This window comes from Poecilia latipinna, unplaced genomic scaffold, assembly GCF_001443285.1.
Source record: "Poecilia latipinna isolate Pla-1442-1.1 unplaced genomic scaffold, P_latipinna-1.0 Scaffold375, whole genome shotgun sequence".
NCBI classification, from domain to species: Eukaryota; Metazoa; Chordata; class Actinopteri; order Cyprinodontiformes; family Poeciliidae; genus Poecilia; species Poecilia latipinna.
The window spans coordinates 330,009-349,908 of record NW_015112991.1 but is presented as its reverse complement, the minus strand read 5'-3'; the positions used below and the strand labels follow the sequence as shown (position 1 = coordinate 349,908).

At 35.3% G+C, this 19,900-nt stretch overlaps 1 protein-coding gene and 1 long non-coding RNA gene across 3 annotated transcripts in view; both read right to left on the bottom strand.

Annotated features, from left to right (window-relative positions):
• Positions 1 to 3,302: 3,302 nt before the first annotated feature.
• On the bottom strand, positions 3,303 to 8,179 carry LOC106950059 (uncharacterized). 2 transcript variants are annotated; one of them, XR_001425514.1, is made up of 4 exons: positions 7,754 to 8,179; positions 4,914 to 4,982; positions 4,520 to 4,587; positions 3,303 to 3,517 (listed from the first exon to the last, which is right to left on the bottom strand). It is a non-coding gene; the product is annotated as an uncharacterized LOC106950059 (long non-coding RNA). The 2 variants fall into 2 exon arrangements; XR_001425515.1 differs by lacking the exon at positions 4,520 to 4,587.
• Positions 8,180 to 18,204: 10,025 nt separating this feature from the next.
• Positions 18,205 to 19,900, bottom strand: part of nf2b (NF2, moesin-ezrin-radixin like (MERLIN) tumor suppressor b) — a 19,856-nt gene continuing 18,160 nt past the window's right edge. The window contains exons 15-17 of the mRNA XM_015036694.1: positions 19,406 to 19,536; positions 19,144 to 19,315; positions 18,205 to 18,276 (exon numbers count right to left, since the gene is read on the bottom strand). Coding sequence (XP_014892180.1) covers positions 18,229 to 18,276; positions 19,144 to 19,315; positions 19,406 to 19,536 — 351 coding nt within the window. The 3' untranslated portion in view covers positions 18,205 to 18,228. The remainder of the gene's footprint in view (positions 18,277 to 19,143; positions 19,316 to 19,405; positions 19,537 to 19,900) is intronic.

Genomic DNA, 19,900 nt, shown 5'->3' with positions numbered 1-19,900 from the left:
GAGAGAGAGAGAGAGTGGGCACCAAGGAACCAGGAAGGGTAAAAACACTAAAAGGGAAGCTGGGAAAATATAAAACTAACCATAATAAATAAACACAAAGAATGAACAACAGATCTAATCTAAATAAATAAACCATTATTAGTAAGGACTAATCGAAAGTAAAGAGAGAAATTAAGGTTGATCTGGAATAATAAAGGATACAGCAAACAAAAAAACTGCATCAACCTGAGATCCTGACACATTAACTAAATCATCCACACATTTGTGTTTTCCTCAACATGTGATTTTTTATGGCTTTCCTTTTTCTTTACCTCTCTTAGCTCCTTAAATATCTGTCAGTTTAGGTAGATGTCCATCTCTCAATCAGTTTGCTTTATAAAATATTCTTATTTTCAGCGTTAAACCTTTGCACAACTTCCTCTCTGACCTTCTGCTTTGGTCTTAAAGATGCTGCTTGTTCATTTGTGTTCTCTACCAAATTAAATCACACTTGAGGGAGTTTTTAATCATTAACTTATATCTAAAAATAACTGGTTGTACTGAATTGTACTAACATATTTATTTGTAGAAGAAAAAATGAAAATATTTTGTGTTGATCTCACATGAAATTTCAATGAAATGCAAAAAAGTTGGTGAAAGTTTTGGAAGATGTGATTTTTAAATACCTGAATACAAACAAACCCAAACAGGGAGAAACTTCAGATGAAAAGATGAACAGCATGAGGATTTATCCGGCTGAGCCACAACACAAACAAACGCAGTCAGTAGTTTTTCATCCCTTTGTAGGACTTTGAATGTACACATACATTTCAAGCAGATTTACATTCATTCTGACATAATTTGGACAATAATCTACTCTAATTTGATTTTAAATTTAATACAAGTCATCCACTAAATTTGAAAACAAATGGTTTTTCTCCGCATGTTCTCACAACATAAATAAAACAAGTGCAAACACACTTCCTCTGGTTTCCATCTGCTGCCAAAATCTGTTAAAGATAATCTGCCACCTGGATTATTATTTTTTATTTATTGGTGTCATCAAACTCTAGCAGCACTGAAACATCTAAGGGCAAAAGAAATCTAGATAAATCCTTCAGAAATGTCGTCCCTTTGACACCAGCAGAGGCCACAGTGACAGCTTGTTTTCCAGGCAAAAATCTGTCATTCAGCTTCTTTTATGCCAAATCATGATATAAAGTTTGATCCTTTGTGGGCTCAGACAGTCCTTTAGTTGAATTAGATTAAGATACAAGTCCTCAAATTGAATTTGCAACATGAAAATAAAATAATTTTATTAGAGAATAGAGAAAAATTAACAATATACTAAGCTTTGAACGCCTCACAGGGGACCATTATCTTAAAAAAAGCAGAAACACGACCATATGTAGCAGAGCTCTGATAGGTTTAGATTAGGTGGCACAGTCAAAGTCAGAAGCTAAATCAAACTGAGAATCTGCGGAAAAACTCTGAGGATGAGATAAAATCTACTCTACATCCGTTCCGACTGAGTTGGAGTTATTCTGGGAAGAAGAATGGGAAAAAATCTAGTTTTTGGATGTGCAGAACTGGGAGAGACATTCCTCCAAATAACATGAACTGCAGGATTTTGCTTTGAAGACTTTTCATATATGTATTAAAAATAATTTTCTTTCCACCTAATGACTCTGTGCTGCTTCCTGTTGATAAAATGAAGATAATAGATGCTGAGATGTTGAGTCTTATTTTACAATAAAAACTTGATCAAAACTTGATGTGTGAAGCCCTAAAAGACTTTTCAGATTATTTGAAGTTAAATATCATTTAAGCATTACTTTAATAATTTTCTTTCCATTTCATAATTTTGCATCACTTGGCGTTGGTCTTTCACAGAAAATCCCACTGGATTTTGTGATTATAATAGAGTAAAATGTGAAAAAGTGGCAGGGATTTGAAGACTTCGTCTAAAAATCTGCTTTGGTCATTAAGTTTTTTTCCACCTTAGAGCCTTGAAATTGTTTTTAAATGATTTCTCCAAACTCTTGAGTGTAACATCTTGTGATAAGATGCCAACTACTCCTCATGCTAGCCAGATGTATTCAGTGAGTATTTCTGCTGTTGGGTGCCGGGAGAAGCTGCAAGGCTTTTATTTTTTATTTATTCTGCTGAAAACAGCTGCCTGCAGCAGCTTTGAATAATGCTGAAGCAGCATCAGGAGAGAAAACAAACACATTACAGAAAACGAAGATGAAAAACAGTGAAATGTGTTCATGTAACCCAGGAGAGTTTAGGGTTTAATGGCTATTCATCAATACAAACTTCCTTCACATTATTCATATTCAGCTCTGTGGATCAACTGAAACTAATCACTGCAGCAAAACTTTTAAACAGAAACGTTTAAATCCCACGGAGTTAAAGGAATTATAAATTGTAACTGGAAAAATTTATATTAGAGTTTGAGAGGGTAAATCTATTTTAATTATTCCTGAGTTTAAAGTTCTTAATCTAATTTTACAACAGTTAAAATAAATTAATTCTTAAAAGTAAATTATATAATTGAAAAATTTTTCAGTTCCTCCAGGATTTTATGATTTTTTTTGGGTGATTTGTTTTGCAATAAAAATCAAAGTGTTTGTCATACTAATTTGGAAAAATCTGTGATATTTGTGCTTATTTGTGACAGCAAATGCAATTTTTATTACTAACTACATAGATCACAGAACATAATCTGACATCAGTTAAAGCTGAGGGAGCAATTTAGTACAAGAAAGTTTTTGACAATTTGAGAAATATCTGCTTTAAAACATTAGTGCAAAAAGTTTCTTTACTGCAAAAACAAAATCTTACAAAGTATTTTTGGTTTAGTTCCTAGTGAAAATATCTTAGTACATTTAAAGACAAAACTAACTCTTAAGTAACTTTTCAGCAAGAAATCCGAGCTTGTTTAGACTCAATAATTTCTTAATATTGATGAAAAAGTTCTTGTTCTATTGGTAGATTATTTCACTTATAACAGGGGGGAAATGTCTTGTTAAAAGTGAAATATGCCAGTGGAACTAGAACATTTTAATCAATTTTAAGGAATTTACTTAAAACAACCTATATCTTGCTGAAAAGTTATTTTTGTCTTACTTCAAGTGAACTAAGATATTTGCACTAGAATAGACCAGAATTACTTGCTAAGATGTGTTAAGTTAAAATGAAAAGAATGTTTTTAGGTACAATGACTGTAAATAAGCTGCTCATGCATAGAGTGGCTTAATTAAAACAACTCTGCAAAGAAAAATGGGCCCAAATTCCCCCACAGTCAAGTACAATTTGTAATACCCTTAGCATCCTGCTTGGCATCTTCCATCATACTTTCTGTACAGGATTACAAATTAAACTTTTAATCATATTTCATTGTAATCCCTTCTTGGTTGAAGAATTGTCTTTATAGAGAATCTAAAACGAAGACGCTCTCTGTCCAACACTGCTGTGCAGACTTCTCTTTACACCAGCCTGCTCACTTTACCCACGTATGAGGCTCTGCAGTGCACTGAAACGACAGAGGAGAATGAATGTTTTTATTAATTTAAAACAAGAAATTCCAGTCCACAGGGGAAGAATGCATCAAGGCTGCAAATCACTTTATATAACACAGTTATCTCTCATTTTAATGAAAGAACAGTACAGCATGAAAGGCTCTGTGAAGATGCAGCAAAACTGGGTAATCATATCCAAACAAAATATCCCAGACAATTCTGCTTCAAAGTTTACCAAAGTCTGTGTACCTCTGTAAAATTTTAATGAGAGCGAACACAGACAGTAAACTGAGAACAGAGTCACACTTTGTATAATAATGAGGCACAACAATAAACTCTAATTATTGGAGATTAACTGCTTCAGTAAAATCCCTCCTCAGATCAGTTTGAAGCTCCTGCTGCCAATTCAAAGACACTTAAACTTTCATATCATAATGTGTTTGAATCCAATTCTGAGGGTTACTCAAGTGAAAAATATCAAATTTTATGCATTTGAAATGTGGATTTATTTCCAATTATGCATTACCAAACAGCTGAAACCAGAAGTTTACATACTCCCCCTTACTGTTTGATTAATTTAGTCTAAACTTGTAGATAAGTTAGGATGATCAAAAGTATTTATATTTGCTAAATGCCAGAATGTTTTTCAATTTCAAATGTTTGCATATAGTTCCTTAAATACACTAAAATTACCTTTCAAATTGTGCAATTTTGTTCAAATATTTCAAGGCTCTTTACAAAAGTTTACTAAATACTTTGTTCTTTCTTCTTTAAACATGGAGTAACATTTTTCAAATATTTTTAAAATTAAAATTTATGAAGTATAAATTTTAAATATTTTAGAAATGTTTTTTTTAAAAACTTTTTTAAAGGATGTAAAGTGATGTGATATCTGCAAAAAATTAAAACATTAATTTCAGGTATCAGGTAATTAATTATTACCATATTTGTAAAGGAATAATGTATTCCTCTGTTATGTCCCCTTATGCACATTAATAATAATAAATGTTTATTACTTGTTTAAAAATCACTGAAGACAACCTCTGATGGGATTTTGCAGGTGTCGTCTTAATTCCTTTTTGATCTGCAAATCAATATTTTCTGCTGTTAAAACGTAATAAATAAAAAGAAAAATTACAGGTCAATTCAATTTTCACAAACTACAATAATCAATCTGCATTGTGAATGCATGACCCACACAGACACTTAAGAGAAAAGGTCACAAATGTGCATCAAGTTTCTGGCTCATTACAAACTTTTCCCTGACAGAATCTGCAAGCATGGAATGACCTGCAGTTTATAGATCCGATAAAGCTTTTCACTAAATCAATTACAGGGAAACAAAAAACATGAGTGCCGGCACATAAGCTCACACACAGAGATCAATATCTAATCTGAAACAGCCGTCACCTTCACAGGATCTGCAGAGCAAAGCGAAACCCGGAGTGACCTTCATCCAAACGCTGAGCTCTGCCGTCTCTGACCAAAGGGAGAAATAAAAAAAAAAAAATAATAATTTTCTTCTGCAGTGGTTTTGTGTTATTGAGTGCAGTTTGATTTCGTGACCAAAAGCATCGACAAAAAAGAAGGATGACACTTAAATTTAACTGAAACCCGAGCTGAGGTTGGGGAAACGTGATGAGGCAAAAACAGAAATGTCTAAATGCAAAACAAAACTGAATGTATAATTAAAATGTATTTAAAACCCATCTCAGGTACATTTAGGTAAACATTTGACAGATGTTTGCTTTTAAAATTTCTCTAAATCTGTACTCAAATCATTCCTGATATTGATTATTAGAGTATTTATTGCCGTTAAAGGTTTCTATTCACATTGTAGGTAAATTTAAAAATGTAAACATTTGGTAATTAGGAGTGTTTATAGACTGTGTGCAGAAAATGTATGAAATGAAGTTTCCTGAATATAATTCTTCCACAAAGGTCATACTGCGTCTTGTTTCTAGAGAAAATATCTTGGTCACTTGAAATGATAAAACAAACTTATAACTTTTCAGCAAGATATATCAGCTTGTTTTAAGTAAATAATTCCTTAATATTGATGAAATACTAGTTCCCTTATAACAAGACATTTTCTCATGTTATAAGTGAAATTATCTGCCAATGGAACTGGAACTTTTTCATCAATATTAAGGAATTATTTACTTAAAAACAAGCTCCTATATCTTGCTGAAAAGTTACTTGTAATTTGGTTTCATCTTATTTCAAGTGAGCCGAGATATTTGCACTAGAAACTAGACCAAAATTACTTGGTAAGATTTTGTGTTTTTGCAGTTATTTGTGATGAAAAGTCAAAATTTTAAGTCCTTTCATTTTTTTTGTTTAGAATATCCAAGACAATATTTTGTCTTTGAAATCTGAACTTTTCCTCTTTGATTAATGCATTATAAATTTACACTCTTTAATTATCCTCTTTCTCTGCATAAAAAAGGTTTAATTTTAGATTTAATTCCGGTTCTTAACCTCCAAAATCAGACTGCTTGAACAAGATGACATTACTGCATTACGTTTTCCATTTATAAAGTATGAAATTTGCATCAACCGACCTTTACAGAAGACTGGGAACAGCCAGTGAGGCTTATTTATAATTTCTATGTAAAGGTGTGTTTATTTTTTCTTTTACTTGTTCCACAATGAAGTTTTTTTTATTTTTATAAGGACAGCCTTCTGTGATGTATGGAAGGTAATTAGGCGTCTGGTTGTGGTCAGGAAGCAGCAGGACCTGCTACTGAGGCCTAATTAATTTCCGTCAGTCTGCTCCACCGTCCACCGGACCGTAGCCTGTGTGAGGTAAATTTGATCTTCTGTACATATTTATGGTCTGTGGCGCAAAATGCACAGCAGATAAAGACAATCCGAGTCTGAGCACTGGCAGAATTAAAAACAAAACAAAACACTATTTTAAAAAACCTCAGATTTCCTTTATGGGAGAAAAGATTATAGATGGTAAAGGATTCAAAAATAAATTTAAAACATGTGTAAATAAAACTGACGCCTCCTTGTGATCCTACTGCCACCTGCAGAAACATACACGAAACAAGAAAAGGATCTTAATTAGCACGGCCACAGACAAACTGTTTTCCTGTGTTGGTAAGATGTTTCTCCGCTATTAGTACATAGAGCAGCGTGTACACAAGCATAACGGACAGCGAATTTCCTCTTGTTTTTTAGTGTTTTTCTGCAGATAGCAGTAGCAGCATTGGGAGGAGTAACTTTTTTCTTTCTCTTGTTATGTCATAACATGATGACAGTTTTACCAAATATTTAAAAATATATTGTTTATAAAAGTTAAATAGTGCAGCTATAAGCCAACAGCCAACCTTTTCTTGCTGTAGCAACTGAAGGCAGACCATGAGATGTAAACCCTGAAATGTGACCATGGGGCCTTCGGGCTTTTGTTGATGTTCATCTGAAAGTGCATTCAGAACAATCATGAAGATTTCTCAAGTTAAACTTTAATGGGAGGTGTGCACAGAAAAAGCACCCAGACTGGAGTTTTTAATAGAAAACATATTTTTCTTCATAAACATTAAATCATTTTCTTTTCCAGAGTTTAAACATAGATTAGACATCATCCATTACTGCACTTGTGTTAACTGCACACATGCAGGCTCTGCAAACCTAAATCTTTCTTTGAATTAAAGATAATTGTCTCTTCAGAGTAATTTTATAAATATGAAAATCAAAATTGTTAATCAGACTGATATTTTTATTAAAGTTATCTTGACAAAGCTGCTATCAGATTCTACAACTGTGTTTTATTTATAGTTTCCTCTCACAAGGCAACAAGCATTTTTACCTTAAATTCGCAGGTTTTGTCTAAAATGCCATGTCTCTGCATATTTCTGTGGTGAACCAGATGAAACACTTGGCTCAGGATGGGCCATTATTGTCTTTCCTGCTCACTTGAAAAAAGAGCAGGAGGTATAGAATTGCCACTCACATTTTACGGTGTTAGTTATGACCCAACATTTGTGTTTTGTGAATAAAATCTTGCTTTATTTCATACAAAGTGTGTTTGGGATTTACAACCCGGCACTAAAAGTGAAATATCCTTTTCTGGCCAAGTGACGATGTTAAACAATGCTGTGTTAAATACTGAAGTCACTTACAATTCAAGACTGGCTGTGCTCAAAATATCCACATAATGTTCAGTAACTGCAAAACTCAGGTGTTTGTAAATTGCAGAAAACTCACAAATTTAATAAGGAAACAAAGTAAACAAAGCTTACCTTTCAGAAAATCAGAGTTAATCTGTAAGAATTGCTTCAGCCTCTCTGCTCAGATACGATTGATTCCTTAATCCTATTTACAAAGCAAATCTCTTATTTTAAAGTGGCTCAGCTGAAAACTTTTGGCTGTGATGAACTCTGCAGCTGAAATGGATATATGATGCTCAGGAATGCAATTTCTCTCTAATTGGATGAAGCCCCTCATGGAATATTTGTGTTGCAGAATGATTGAATTGTGTGGGGATGATTGGCTTGATTCAATTTGTGCTCAGGATTGCCCCGGCAGCTCCATGTGCAGCAGCTTACACCGGTGGTTTATGAACCGCTAAGTGACTGATCAAAAGAAAGGAGCGTGCCGCTGCCCAGCGTCTGCTAAAACACTGCCATGTCGAAAGCATTTGAAGACAAGAGTGTGGCTTTACTGCTGTGGATGTAAGTGTGAGCTGTTGGCTTTTCCTCCTCTCTAAATGCCGCATGGATTTGCATCTCATTGACAAAGTTAAGAAAATAAAAATAAAAAACTCAACACAACATTTATTCCTCAAATTAGTCTCAGTGCATCAGTTCAGGAGGAAATCTGTCTGACTTTGCTGTTTTATTGCTTATTGGCTCATCCGGCTGCATTGTTGACTGGACAAATCAGGTGGAAGAATAACAGGAATATAAATGACACTGCAGCGTGTCCTGTAGATATAAGATGGTCCATCTGCTTCTGTTGAAGGTCCCATGCAGGTTGCTGTTGCCAGAGTTTGACAGATTAGTGGTTCCCATCGGCCTGACTGATTGATGAGAAACATTAACCTTGCAAGGCGCAGACAAATGACGCACACACACCTTTACACACACACACACGTGCAGAACAGTTATGAGCATGCAGAAGTACACACGGTTTTCATCTTTTACTGAAATTCATGTTAATATCAAATAAAGGTAACAGTAGTTTTAAATTAATTTATTTCATCATGGCTAAGAGGTCACAAGTCTCGATGTGAAAATGTGTATATTTCTGGTTAAATCATGAATTAACTGTGACTTTTCTCTGTTTCTGTAAAGCTGCGTTTGGTTCCCTGCCTGAACAGAACCTGTCTGAAAATGTGACTAAAACACATAAACAAAACACAACATGTTCAAATTTGAAGAAATTCATGAATTGATGAGGAAAAAACAGACATTTATTAGTCTAGAAAAGATTACAAAATCAGAGGCTTTGTGCAAAATGAAGAAACCATGAAAGAGTGCAGATCTCTTTCAAGATCAAAATTACTCCAAGAGCGCAGCGGCGCCTCATCCAGGAGGTCACAACAAAACTCAGCATTAAAAGCATGATGGAAAGTTGATAAAATAATAAGAAAGAAATTGGTTATGCGGGAGAGTTTCAACATGGAAACCACTGCTGACGATTTACAAAAAAAAAAGTCTTGATCTCTGTAACTTTTGTGAAAATATTCTGTGGACTAACGAGACAAAAAGGGAACTTGTGCTTCCTGTTGCTTTGCTGCTTCAGGTCTTGGGTGATGAAACCATGAGATCTGCTCTGTCACAATGTCTGGTGAACAATTTAAAATGCCAGTTACTCCTGAAAAACACTCTGACGTGACTGAATTAAAACAATCCTGCAATGAAAAGTGGACCAAAATGAGTCAACAGCAATGTGAAAGATTCATTATCTCAAGCATCTGAAGACAGTTGTTACCAGAAAGGGTGTCCATGAAATATCTACGTTTAGGGAGAAATAACATTTTTCCTTCAATGCATAAAAATTGTTTAAGTTTTTATTTTACTCAGATTATCTTTGCCTGGTATTAATCTTTGTTTGACAAGCTGAAGCATTTAAACGTGACAATAAAGCAAAAACAGAAGGTGAAAATACTTTATATTTCCCTTTGGGGTTTTAAGATAAAGGCAATACATGACCAACAAATCCAAATGGGTTTTATTGTTTTTCACTCCCAGTAAATAATCTGTGGAAGCAGCACTGAAGTGAAACATGACTACATACTTTCCATGTCTCAGTAGTTTGTAAAGCTACATTTTGTAGGATCAGTTTAAAATGTTCTGGTTTTGACCTTGGGAATGTCTCACATCCTTGTGATGAAATATTAACTCTGCTCTTTACAAGTTTGCATCATTTCATTGAAGTTTGCAGGTTGTCATTTATGCACAGCCTTCAGCCCCAGATAAATTAGGAAGCCGACGTTTTGCCTCTGCGAATGATGTAATATGCTGATAAATATGTTTCTGAACGCCGTGTTGCAACCTTGAGTGATTCCTGCCTGGCTTACGGAAATTAATAGGAGACCTCAAGGTTTGTGTGATCCTTCAGTCAAACCTTGACTTTCAAAGCTGGAGCGGTCAGACCTCTGTTACATTTTTAACAGTCATTTCTCAATTTTCTTTTTTTATATACGTCAAACACTAAAAAAACACACACAAAAAAAACAAGTTTGTTATTGGTTTTCTTCCGTGACAATTTTTGTGACTCGTCCAGATTAGAGAATGCTGCAAAGAGAGGAAATCTTCAGAATATTTCATTTCATTTGAGCTTTGCTGCAAAAAGTGTATACAATTTTTCATAATTAATTTCATACATGACTGTATTCATACTTTTGTCGCCAAAAACAAACGTAATAATGTAGAACATGTTTGTGTAGAGATTTTATGGTTGGCTTAGTGACTTAAGTGACTTCAAGAAGCTGTAGAAAACAAAACTCATCTCACCTCTTGTGGTTGATGGTTAAAAACATGATCTTTTTTTTTACTCTTGCACAAAATGCTGCACAACCTTCTCATAAAGCCATCACCGCATCTTAGTCCTAGTTTGTATTTGTATTTTATATGTGGAAAAATGCTTTCTTCCAAACAAATTTTGCTATTTTCTTTTATTTTTTTTTTAAATTTTGTTATAATATGTAACAATTTTCTACCTTTGTAACCCAGTTCGTAAGTGATATTTGAATTTGGATTTCTTCTTGTTAAGAGGGATTTTTTTTCCTCCAAAACTGTGCCAGTCTATGCAAAGTGCTCAACACAAATGCAGTATTAAGGCAGCGTTATGTTTTATACAGATATTTGACCTTCACTGAAAAATGTACAATAACATAAATGTAAATTGAGTCTTTTCTGCAATATCATTTCTGGTTTATGCAACTATCTGTTATTCGATCCAGGCAAATTAATAATTTACCATGAAAGTTTCCTTATTTAGTAACATTTTGCTTTTGCTTTGAGTGGCTGATCTAACATAAAAACCCTGATGCAAGGCACATTATCTCTGTACAAATAATATTAATCAATATGTATTAATTTTAAGGCATTTTACATTTCTGGTTTGACGGGCAGAAATACTAACTGAAATAAAATGTGTTGAAAAACAGATTTTTTTAAAAAAATGAAGAGTTTCAGAAAAGCCACTACTCAGGAAAATGATTCAAGCAACTTTAGCAAACTTTTATAAAATGCAAAAGTTTTTTTTTTTTTTTTTTTAGTTTTTAACAGTTTGTAGTTTTAATAAATGCTTGGAAAACATTTTTAAAACTGTGGGTATCCTCACAATGAGACAGATGAACAGGAATAGCTTCCCTGAATCAAATACATTTCAGCTGTCATCTCAAACTGTGCTCAGCAGGAGTGTGTTTAAAAATAAATTAATATCAGTCTTTAACTTCAGTTTTAAAAAAATCATAATTAACATACTTTACATGCATGAAAAGACATTAAAATAGCAATGTCAGTGCATTCAGTCAATTAAATAAGGAACTTCTCTTGATTTTCTAAAACTGCAGCCAGATTTTGAACCATGAAGAAGTCGTTTGCATCAACTATATTCTAATTTCCCTTTCACGCCCTCAGTCTCTGTTAACATATTCAAAACTAGTTGTCCTATTAAGTTTCTGATAGTAGCAAAGCTGATACAATGCTAAAAATTAGCTAAACCACAATCATAATTCTGATTAAAGTATGCATGTGAATTTACTGAAGCATGATATCAGTGAGTTGAGTAATGAGAATTTTTTCTTCTACTGCATTATTTAAATGAGACACTTGTGCAAAAGAGCCTTTACATCTACGTTTTAAGAAGCACAATTAACTGTTCTTAAAAGTATTATTTTGCAAGTGTGTTAAGGCGTTCAAGTACGATTGAAAGGCTGTAAATTTTAAAACAAATGGACCCTCTAGGAAAGATCCCACCCATTCTACCTGCTGGACAGCAAAAAGCTGCTGGCCAACAATAATTGCATTGGTTTAAGCTAAGCTATCAATATAATGCCCTAAATCTTAAATGTACGACGCAGAGCTTTACAAATTGCTAACACTGCCACAACAACAAGGTCAGGAAATTGTGATTAAGAAAAAAATGGAGAGGGAGAGGAAAGTAGTTCAGTTCTTTCTTGACTTTGACAACCATAACATCTATGTGATGAGTAATTAGTTGTGTTCGGTTCAGATACAACATAAAAAAGGCGACCTAAACACCAACTCTGATAAATCATGAGTAGAGCAGGTGTTTAAATTAGCTGTTAGCTGAGCTAATAGCAGCTGTAGCTAATCTACCACACCGATCGCTTATTAATAATCGCAAAATTAACATTAAGCCTAAAAACATTAAACGGTAACGGACTGAATGTTCGTAAGTAAAGTGGGAAATGTTTGAGTGTTTTTGGGGGGCCTAACCCTAACGGGCGTTGAATCCTGAAACATAACCGTTGTTATCAGTTGCTATGGCTACGAGTCCGCGTGTAGCGCCGTATCAGTTGTTCTTTAACGATTTTTCTGCGTAATTTTTTTCCTTTTCTGCGTTAATAGAAAAGGAAACTAAGTTAATAATACCTACATCTCCAGGTTTCATTTAGTTAACTAACTGAATGGTTCTACCATGGGAGAGCGGCTATGTAAAAAAAAAAAAAGAAAAGAAAAAAGTCGTTTTTGTTTTTTCCCTCCAGCGTTTTGCGCATGCGCTAAATTTCCGGCTGTAAATAATACCTTGCAAAGACTTCATAGCATTTTAAAAACTATCAGTGCTTTGAGTAATGTTGCAGTTTTGGCCATAATAAATTTACCAAAGGAAGATACTCGGTCTTCCGTCCTTTAACTGCAGCCTGAGTGCTGAAAAGGTCATGGGACCACATTGAGCCATTCTGCCGCCATTTCTTTCTCAGGCATTTATTCAATCTTCATCAGGCCACCAGGGTGAACCCAGGGGGGGCTTTCATCTACAGTGGAGTGGACTAACAATGAATGGATCAATATCTGTGAGCATACAACAGTACCTATGGGTAAACTATTCTTTCTGTTGGCAAAAGAAAGAAAAAAAGAAACGCTCCAACTCTTCTTATCCTGATTGGATAATGCAGTGAAACAAAAAAAAGTCATTAACATTTCTTGGATGTAATTGCATTAGATGACACAGCTGTCAGCCGACTTTACCTCCTCTGAACGCCTCACGCTTGTGGGAAAGAATGAGGTCTGCATTCTTGCTTTTGCTGATACCAGGCCTCCAGCATCCAATTATTTCACTTCTTTAAATGCCTCCACAGCAAAACTACTTCAAAGGCCCCATTTGCTGCTTTCTCTCAGCGCAGGACGTGATTTCACTCCTTTATGCTCCTCCCTCTCTCCCCTGCGCTGCTTAGAATGCAATTCACAGTCTAATAATGCCCCTGCCTCTTGTCGCCCATTACTCTAATCGGAGTGCCCAAATGCCGTGGGACAGGTACAACAGATGGGAGAAACGGCGTCAGGGTGTCCAGACTTAAAGAGCTAGCAAACCCATCTGCTGGCAAATTGAGCTCACTGAATGATATTCACTCTCCCCAAAGCCAATAACCGCCTGGCTGCCGGACGTCACGCGGAGAAAGAAGCCTTATCCACTTATCTGCATCTGCCCTCTTCAGTACTTTGAAAATCCTTTTTTGTGTGTAGCCATAATCCCATCCAAGCTCATCCATCACTGCCTTTGAGACGGTTTGTGCAGCAGCATGCCCCTAAGGAAGCTCAGTAATGGGGAAACTTTATTTTTTAAACACAGAACAGTCAACCAAGTTTCATCTTGATTATCTTGTTCTCTCGTTACACTGAGAAAACAAAAGTGAGTCACCCCGAAGGCAAAACAGAGTAAATCTGCCATTTGGGAGCTTTAAGAGCTTAAGTATTTATGTAAAGATGCACATTATGAAATGATAAACTGAGCTTCACTCACTAGTGTAACTGGATTTCTGTTGCAGTAATGCAACAACTATCCAGTAGTACGGTACCTTGCAAAAGTTTGAACTTTTTTCATTTTGCCAAGTTAAAACCACAAACTCCAAGTATTTTTGGTTGAGTTTCTAATGCAAATATCTTAGCACACTTGAAATAAGACAAAACTAACTTACAAGTAACTGTTTAACCAGATATATGAGCTTGCTTTAAGTGAATCATTCCTTAATACTGACAAAAAAGTACTGGTTTCATTGGCAGATTATTTCACGTAAAACAAGGGAAAAATCATCTTGTTACAAATCAAATCCAATGGAACTGGTTCATTTTCATCAATATTAAGGAATGATTTACCTAAAACAAGCTAATATATCTTGCTGAAAATTTACTTATAAATTTGTTTAGAACTAAGATATTTGCACTACAAACAAGACCAAAAATACTTTGTAAGATTTTATGTTTTTGCTCTTAATTGTAAAGTGGAGAATAATTTTCAATGCTTTTTTAAAACTAAAACCTAACAACATTAGCATGCATCTTTCTTTTAGTCCCCTTTACTCCGACACCCATAAATGAAATCCAGTGTAACCGTATTCCTTCAAAAGGCCCACCTGTTTCATTTAATCTCAGTATGAATTCAGCCGTTTTAAGGTATCAGAGGAACAAACATGTCACAGATAAACCAGAGACTCGTTTCTATAACTGCAGCAAAACCTGATTCAGCAAAGCATTGCTTTTCAGGTTTTTATTTATTACAAATTCCTACAAATATTTTATTACTTACACTTCACAGTGATGCTCGACTTCATGTAGGACATGAAATCTCATAAAAACAGTTTAATGGTTTTAAAATTACCTTCAGTGTGACGTTATTTCTTCAAGGCGCTATGTTTTAATTTCACATTCTTTCGATTTTGGACTCATGTCTTTAGTTGCTCTGGTTCATTTTTTTCTTTGTTTCATTTTTACTTTTTCCAAATTGCTGCAGAGGATCCAAACACTTCCTGTCGGATGTTGGAACGTTTCCCAGAGAGAACTGAGGAAAAACAATCGACTGGTTCATGCTGAAGTTAAACTTATGAGCTCAAAATGAAATGCACCACGATGTGGTGGAGATTTGTATAATAATGCACCAAGGAGTGACAGGAGGGAAAAAAATCATGTATTTTTCATTTTGATTTTATGCTGCCTGGGTAAAGCACTGCTCTGTTTCTTATGGTTGTTTTTATTTTTATTTTAGAGAAACACTTTTTTCCCCCCATAGAACTTATGAATACATTAAAGATACATTGGTTTTAGCATGTATGTTGGTGTAACCAGTTTTCCCATAAAGTTGATTGATTATTGTTAATTTGTGATGAAAAAAGAGAGCAATCACTTTTTTTCACATAGAGTGAAGTTGGTTTAGAAAGCAGCATTTTGTTTTCATTTGGTTTATTTATAATAACATTTGTTTGATAACCAGAAACATTTAGATGACAAACTAAAACAGAAGATCTTTATACTTTTTCATAGCAATGTGTGACTACATTTCAGTATTTATTTTGTATATTTCAGTCTTTGAAATTAATAATTTAGTGACAGGTTAGGATCTCTACATGTTATGTTTTTTTAATATACTGCATTTCAGTCATATAAATAACAGATTAAATTAACTCAGTGCTTAATTTTTTTCCCCTCAAACCACCATAAACCAAACATGAGACTACCAGGCAGTATTCCTTTTTTTTAATAATATTCAAATGCAGATTATAATAAATGTTTGACAACATTCTGGTGTGACAACAGTGTAGCCTTGAAGAAGTCACTCAAGCGGCTTACCGACAAATTAAGTGGGGAGAAATATCCTCTTATTATCAGCAGCGACGCCTAATGAGTGCACAACCATGGAGCAAAGCAAAACAGATACAACCAGGAGTCATTACTGCCATAATGAAATGTCAAAGACAACATGACTTGAGGTTACAAAGTACTGACCTAACATTTTTACCACTCCAAACCTGTGATTTTATAACACAATACAGAAAAATAAAGCATCAATACAAAACACATTTACCCTTAAACTGTAAACTTCAAGAAATGTGACGGTGCATTCGCAGCCCAGATAAATCTGATCAACCTGGGAGCAGAAGCACATTGGAAAAGAATCAATTTACACGGGACCCAGGCTGGCGTTGCTCTCTGGCACGCCGACGGCGACCCCTCATCTGTCACTGTTCACCGCATAAATAAGTCAGACAGGCTGGTCCTAACAAAGAAAGATGCACGAGGTTTTAATGAACCAAAACGTCAAAAAGTTTAGTTTGTTTGTGAGATGCCGTGTGTCCACAGCTGGCAAAAGTCTTTCAAACATGTAAATACTTTAAGACTTTTCACAGCTTAGCAGTTTTTACTGCCTACAATTCACTATGTGAACTCTGTACTCCACTGTTTAACTCAGGGGGGAAACTAATGAGATTCTAACAGCTTTGATTGTCTCCAACATTAATCCTGAGAATTGCATATAAAGAGGAGGAAATGTCATCAGTCTTCTAATCTGTAGATAAGTTATTAAACCCCGGGTCAATGTCACTCAAAGACTTCTGCAGTGTTCATTTTAGAAGAACAACACACTCAGAAACACGTTAGTGTGTGCAGTCATAGCGAAAAGGCAAAGTTCAAGGAACGTCAGCAGTACAAAATATAACAACTTAAACTCGAAACAATCTAACCTCTGCACTGAAAGGTACCTGTGTGGCATCAGTAAAGGCGGTTCAGGAGATAAAACATAAATAAAAAATGAAGGCCAAAAACCGAGGTGAACACTATTACACATCGTCACTCCATTATGATGCGCCTGCAATGACGACGCAAGTTAATAAGGGAACTGCTGTAGTGTTTCATGACACTTTGAATAGCATCTCTGTGAACTTATTTATTTTTAAATCAGCTTGCAATTCAAAAGCTGTTTGTTCATCTGAAAAATACCAAAATTCTTAAATTTGACTCCAATCTTCCTGTTCCATTGTGATGATGTGATGATCACACGTGATGTCTGTCGAGAAAAAAACCCCTAAATGTTCATATGGAAGACAGTTGGACCTTTGTGTAAAGACAATGAGCTAAAAATGGATGTCAAAAGAATTTCTAGAGGAACTTTAATGGCCAGAAAAGACAAAGTTTGTGCAAAAGACAAAAAATATGCCTGGAGGATTCAAGTGCTTTCTTTTTCTTTTTCCTTTTCCTTTTTAAGTTCCCTTCAAATAATCGAGTATTATCTATGAAACTTAGAGGTGAGTGGTGGAATAAATGATCCAAACACAAATCAAAACTGGGTTTGGACTGGCCACACTGCAAAAACACAAAATCCTGCCAAGGGTGTTTTTCTAGTTTCTAGTGAAAATATACCTGAAATAATAAAAACTATCTTACTAGTAAACTTTTTGACAAAAAATCCGAGTTTGCTTTAAGTCAATAATTCCTTAATATTGATGAGAAAATAAAACATTTCATCCTATGTTACACGTGAAATAATCTGCCAATGAAACGAGCACTTTTTCATCAATATTAAGTTAAAACAAGCTCCTGTATCTTGCTGAAAAGTTACTTCTAAGTTAGTTTTGTCTTATTTCAAGTGGACAAAGATATTTGCACTAGAAACTAGACAAAAATACTAGTTTTTGTGTTTTTGGAAGAACGCTTATAGCTTTAATAAGCTATACTTAAAAAGAAAAATCAAATGAATTCTTCCACCTCTGATAAGAAGAGTAGTTAAATGTCTAATCAGAACAGGAATAGTTAAAATCTAGTTTATGTTTCACTATGTATGTTAGCTTCAGGAACATTACAAGCCTACACTTTTAAACTACTCCCTCATAATAGTGTTCCTCTGATTTCTTAAAGTCGCGCTATTACGTACCATAAAACCCTCATATTCTGTTTTCCACATTTCCAAAGTACAAACTGATCAACTGACTCGATCGCAGGAAGACAGTCATAATGTTATGGCTTATCCCTCTGCATTTGATCATCTAAAGCTGCTGCAAAACACTTAAAACTTCAGCCCCACATCCTGGACTAATGACCTTTGTGTCACTGTTTCTTTGCATGTAACAGAAATGGTGAAGTTGCTGCAGCAAAGCGAGGAGTGTCTGTTTGGACAGATTCAAAGTCTTTCCGAGGCAAACAGAGCGGTGGCAGGTCTCTGTCTGCTGCTGCTCCCAGTCAGGAACGATACAACACAGAAGAAAGGCAAATTCACAGCTGCAGACGCCCAGTTGTCTCATCTGGAAACGCAGCGATCACACTTCTTCAAAGAAGGCCATCTGAGACATGTAGGCTGAGTTTCGCTGCAAATCAAGACAGACACAAACAAACTGTGAGGAAAACTAAGAAAAACAAAACATTCATTCAGGAGGTTTTTATTATATGTAAATATATAGTTTTAAGTTTAAATCTTAAGATTTTTAATAACCTAAAAGCATGTTTACAATATGCAGCTGAAAAGGAAACTTCCTGATACTGTAAAGGTTGATTGCTGCTAATAATAAAAGATGTTTTAATGTAGCTTAGATTTAGTTTTCCTTAGATTGAACCTCGTAGTGCCATTTTCTATTTGCCTTTTACACCACAGATGTTGTGTATGTTAAACTATAAGACAAAATCGTTTAAAATAAAAATCTCCTTTTCTTTCCTGCTGGTCATGAGAAACCCTTTACTATGTTTTTGCATTCATTTGAATAATAGAAAACTGAGTTTATACATGTGTGGCGTAAATTTATTTATTTTTTTTCCAGAAAAATGTAATTTTCCAGACTGCGTAGGAACTCTGGCTATGTTCTCGATATTCATAGAGATTAATTTAAAATAAAGAAAGCCTACAATAGGAGTGCACCAACTGCAGTTTTCTGAATGATCGCCGATTACCGATCTTTGAAAAGCCTGACCTGACGATTCCAATTTTGATTGATACCAATTTGTTTTGTTTTGTCTGAATATAGCAAAAATAGATACAAATGGCTTCACTTGCAAGTATCGACCGATCTCCAATGTCCCAAGATTAAGAAAATTGGTGCAGATTTATAGGCGCATCCCTATTTTAGAAACATTTCAAAAACATTTGATAGTTTATTTTGCTCATTTACTTTCCTAAACACTCCAACAGTCCAATCCTCCACGATGCCGATAATCAGAGTAAGATCGGTTAGCACACTCACGTTGCTGTGAGGTATGTATGCAGGTTCGGGGACGTAACCTCTGGCCTCTGCGGGGAGGCTGTACATGCTGGCCTGCTGCTGCTGCTGCTCCTCCAGCTTCAAAGACTCGATCTCCGACTTCAGCTCCTTCAGCTGGTCCTGCAGGTGTTTGCTCTTCTCCATGTACTCCAGCCTGTGTGAACGCACAGCAGTGTCAGCAAACAGAGCCGAGTCGTCTCCTAAATAACAGGTGAAGCGTCGTGTGTTTGGGCCGCCGCCTCACCGCTCTCTCTCGATCTCCATGGACAGCCTCTTCATGTCCGAGTCCTTGAAGTCGAGGCGCGACGACGCTGAATCATAGCTGAAGTCGGCTGCTTCGGGAGGCGCAGGCGGAGTAGAGTACGCAGCTATGAGCTGAAGGACACAAACACACGTCAACACGCTTTCTGATTGTGAAAACTATCATGCTAGCATATGCTACATTTATCCTGAATGCAAATGAAAACACAGTTCTCTAATTGCTGCGCTACAGCTCAAAGTCTGACTGAATGGAAGCTATTTATTACAATATTTTTTGATTCATTCTTTCTCTTGCTAAGTGTTTTTTCGTATAGTTTTTAGCGCAAATATCGTATTACACTTGAAATAACAAAAACAACTTACAAGTAAGTTTTCGGCAAAATACAGGAGCTTGTTTTGAGTAAATTATTCCTTAATATTGATGAAAAATTACCGTATTTTCCGCACTATAAGGCGCACCGGATTATAAGGCGCACCT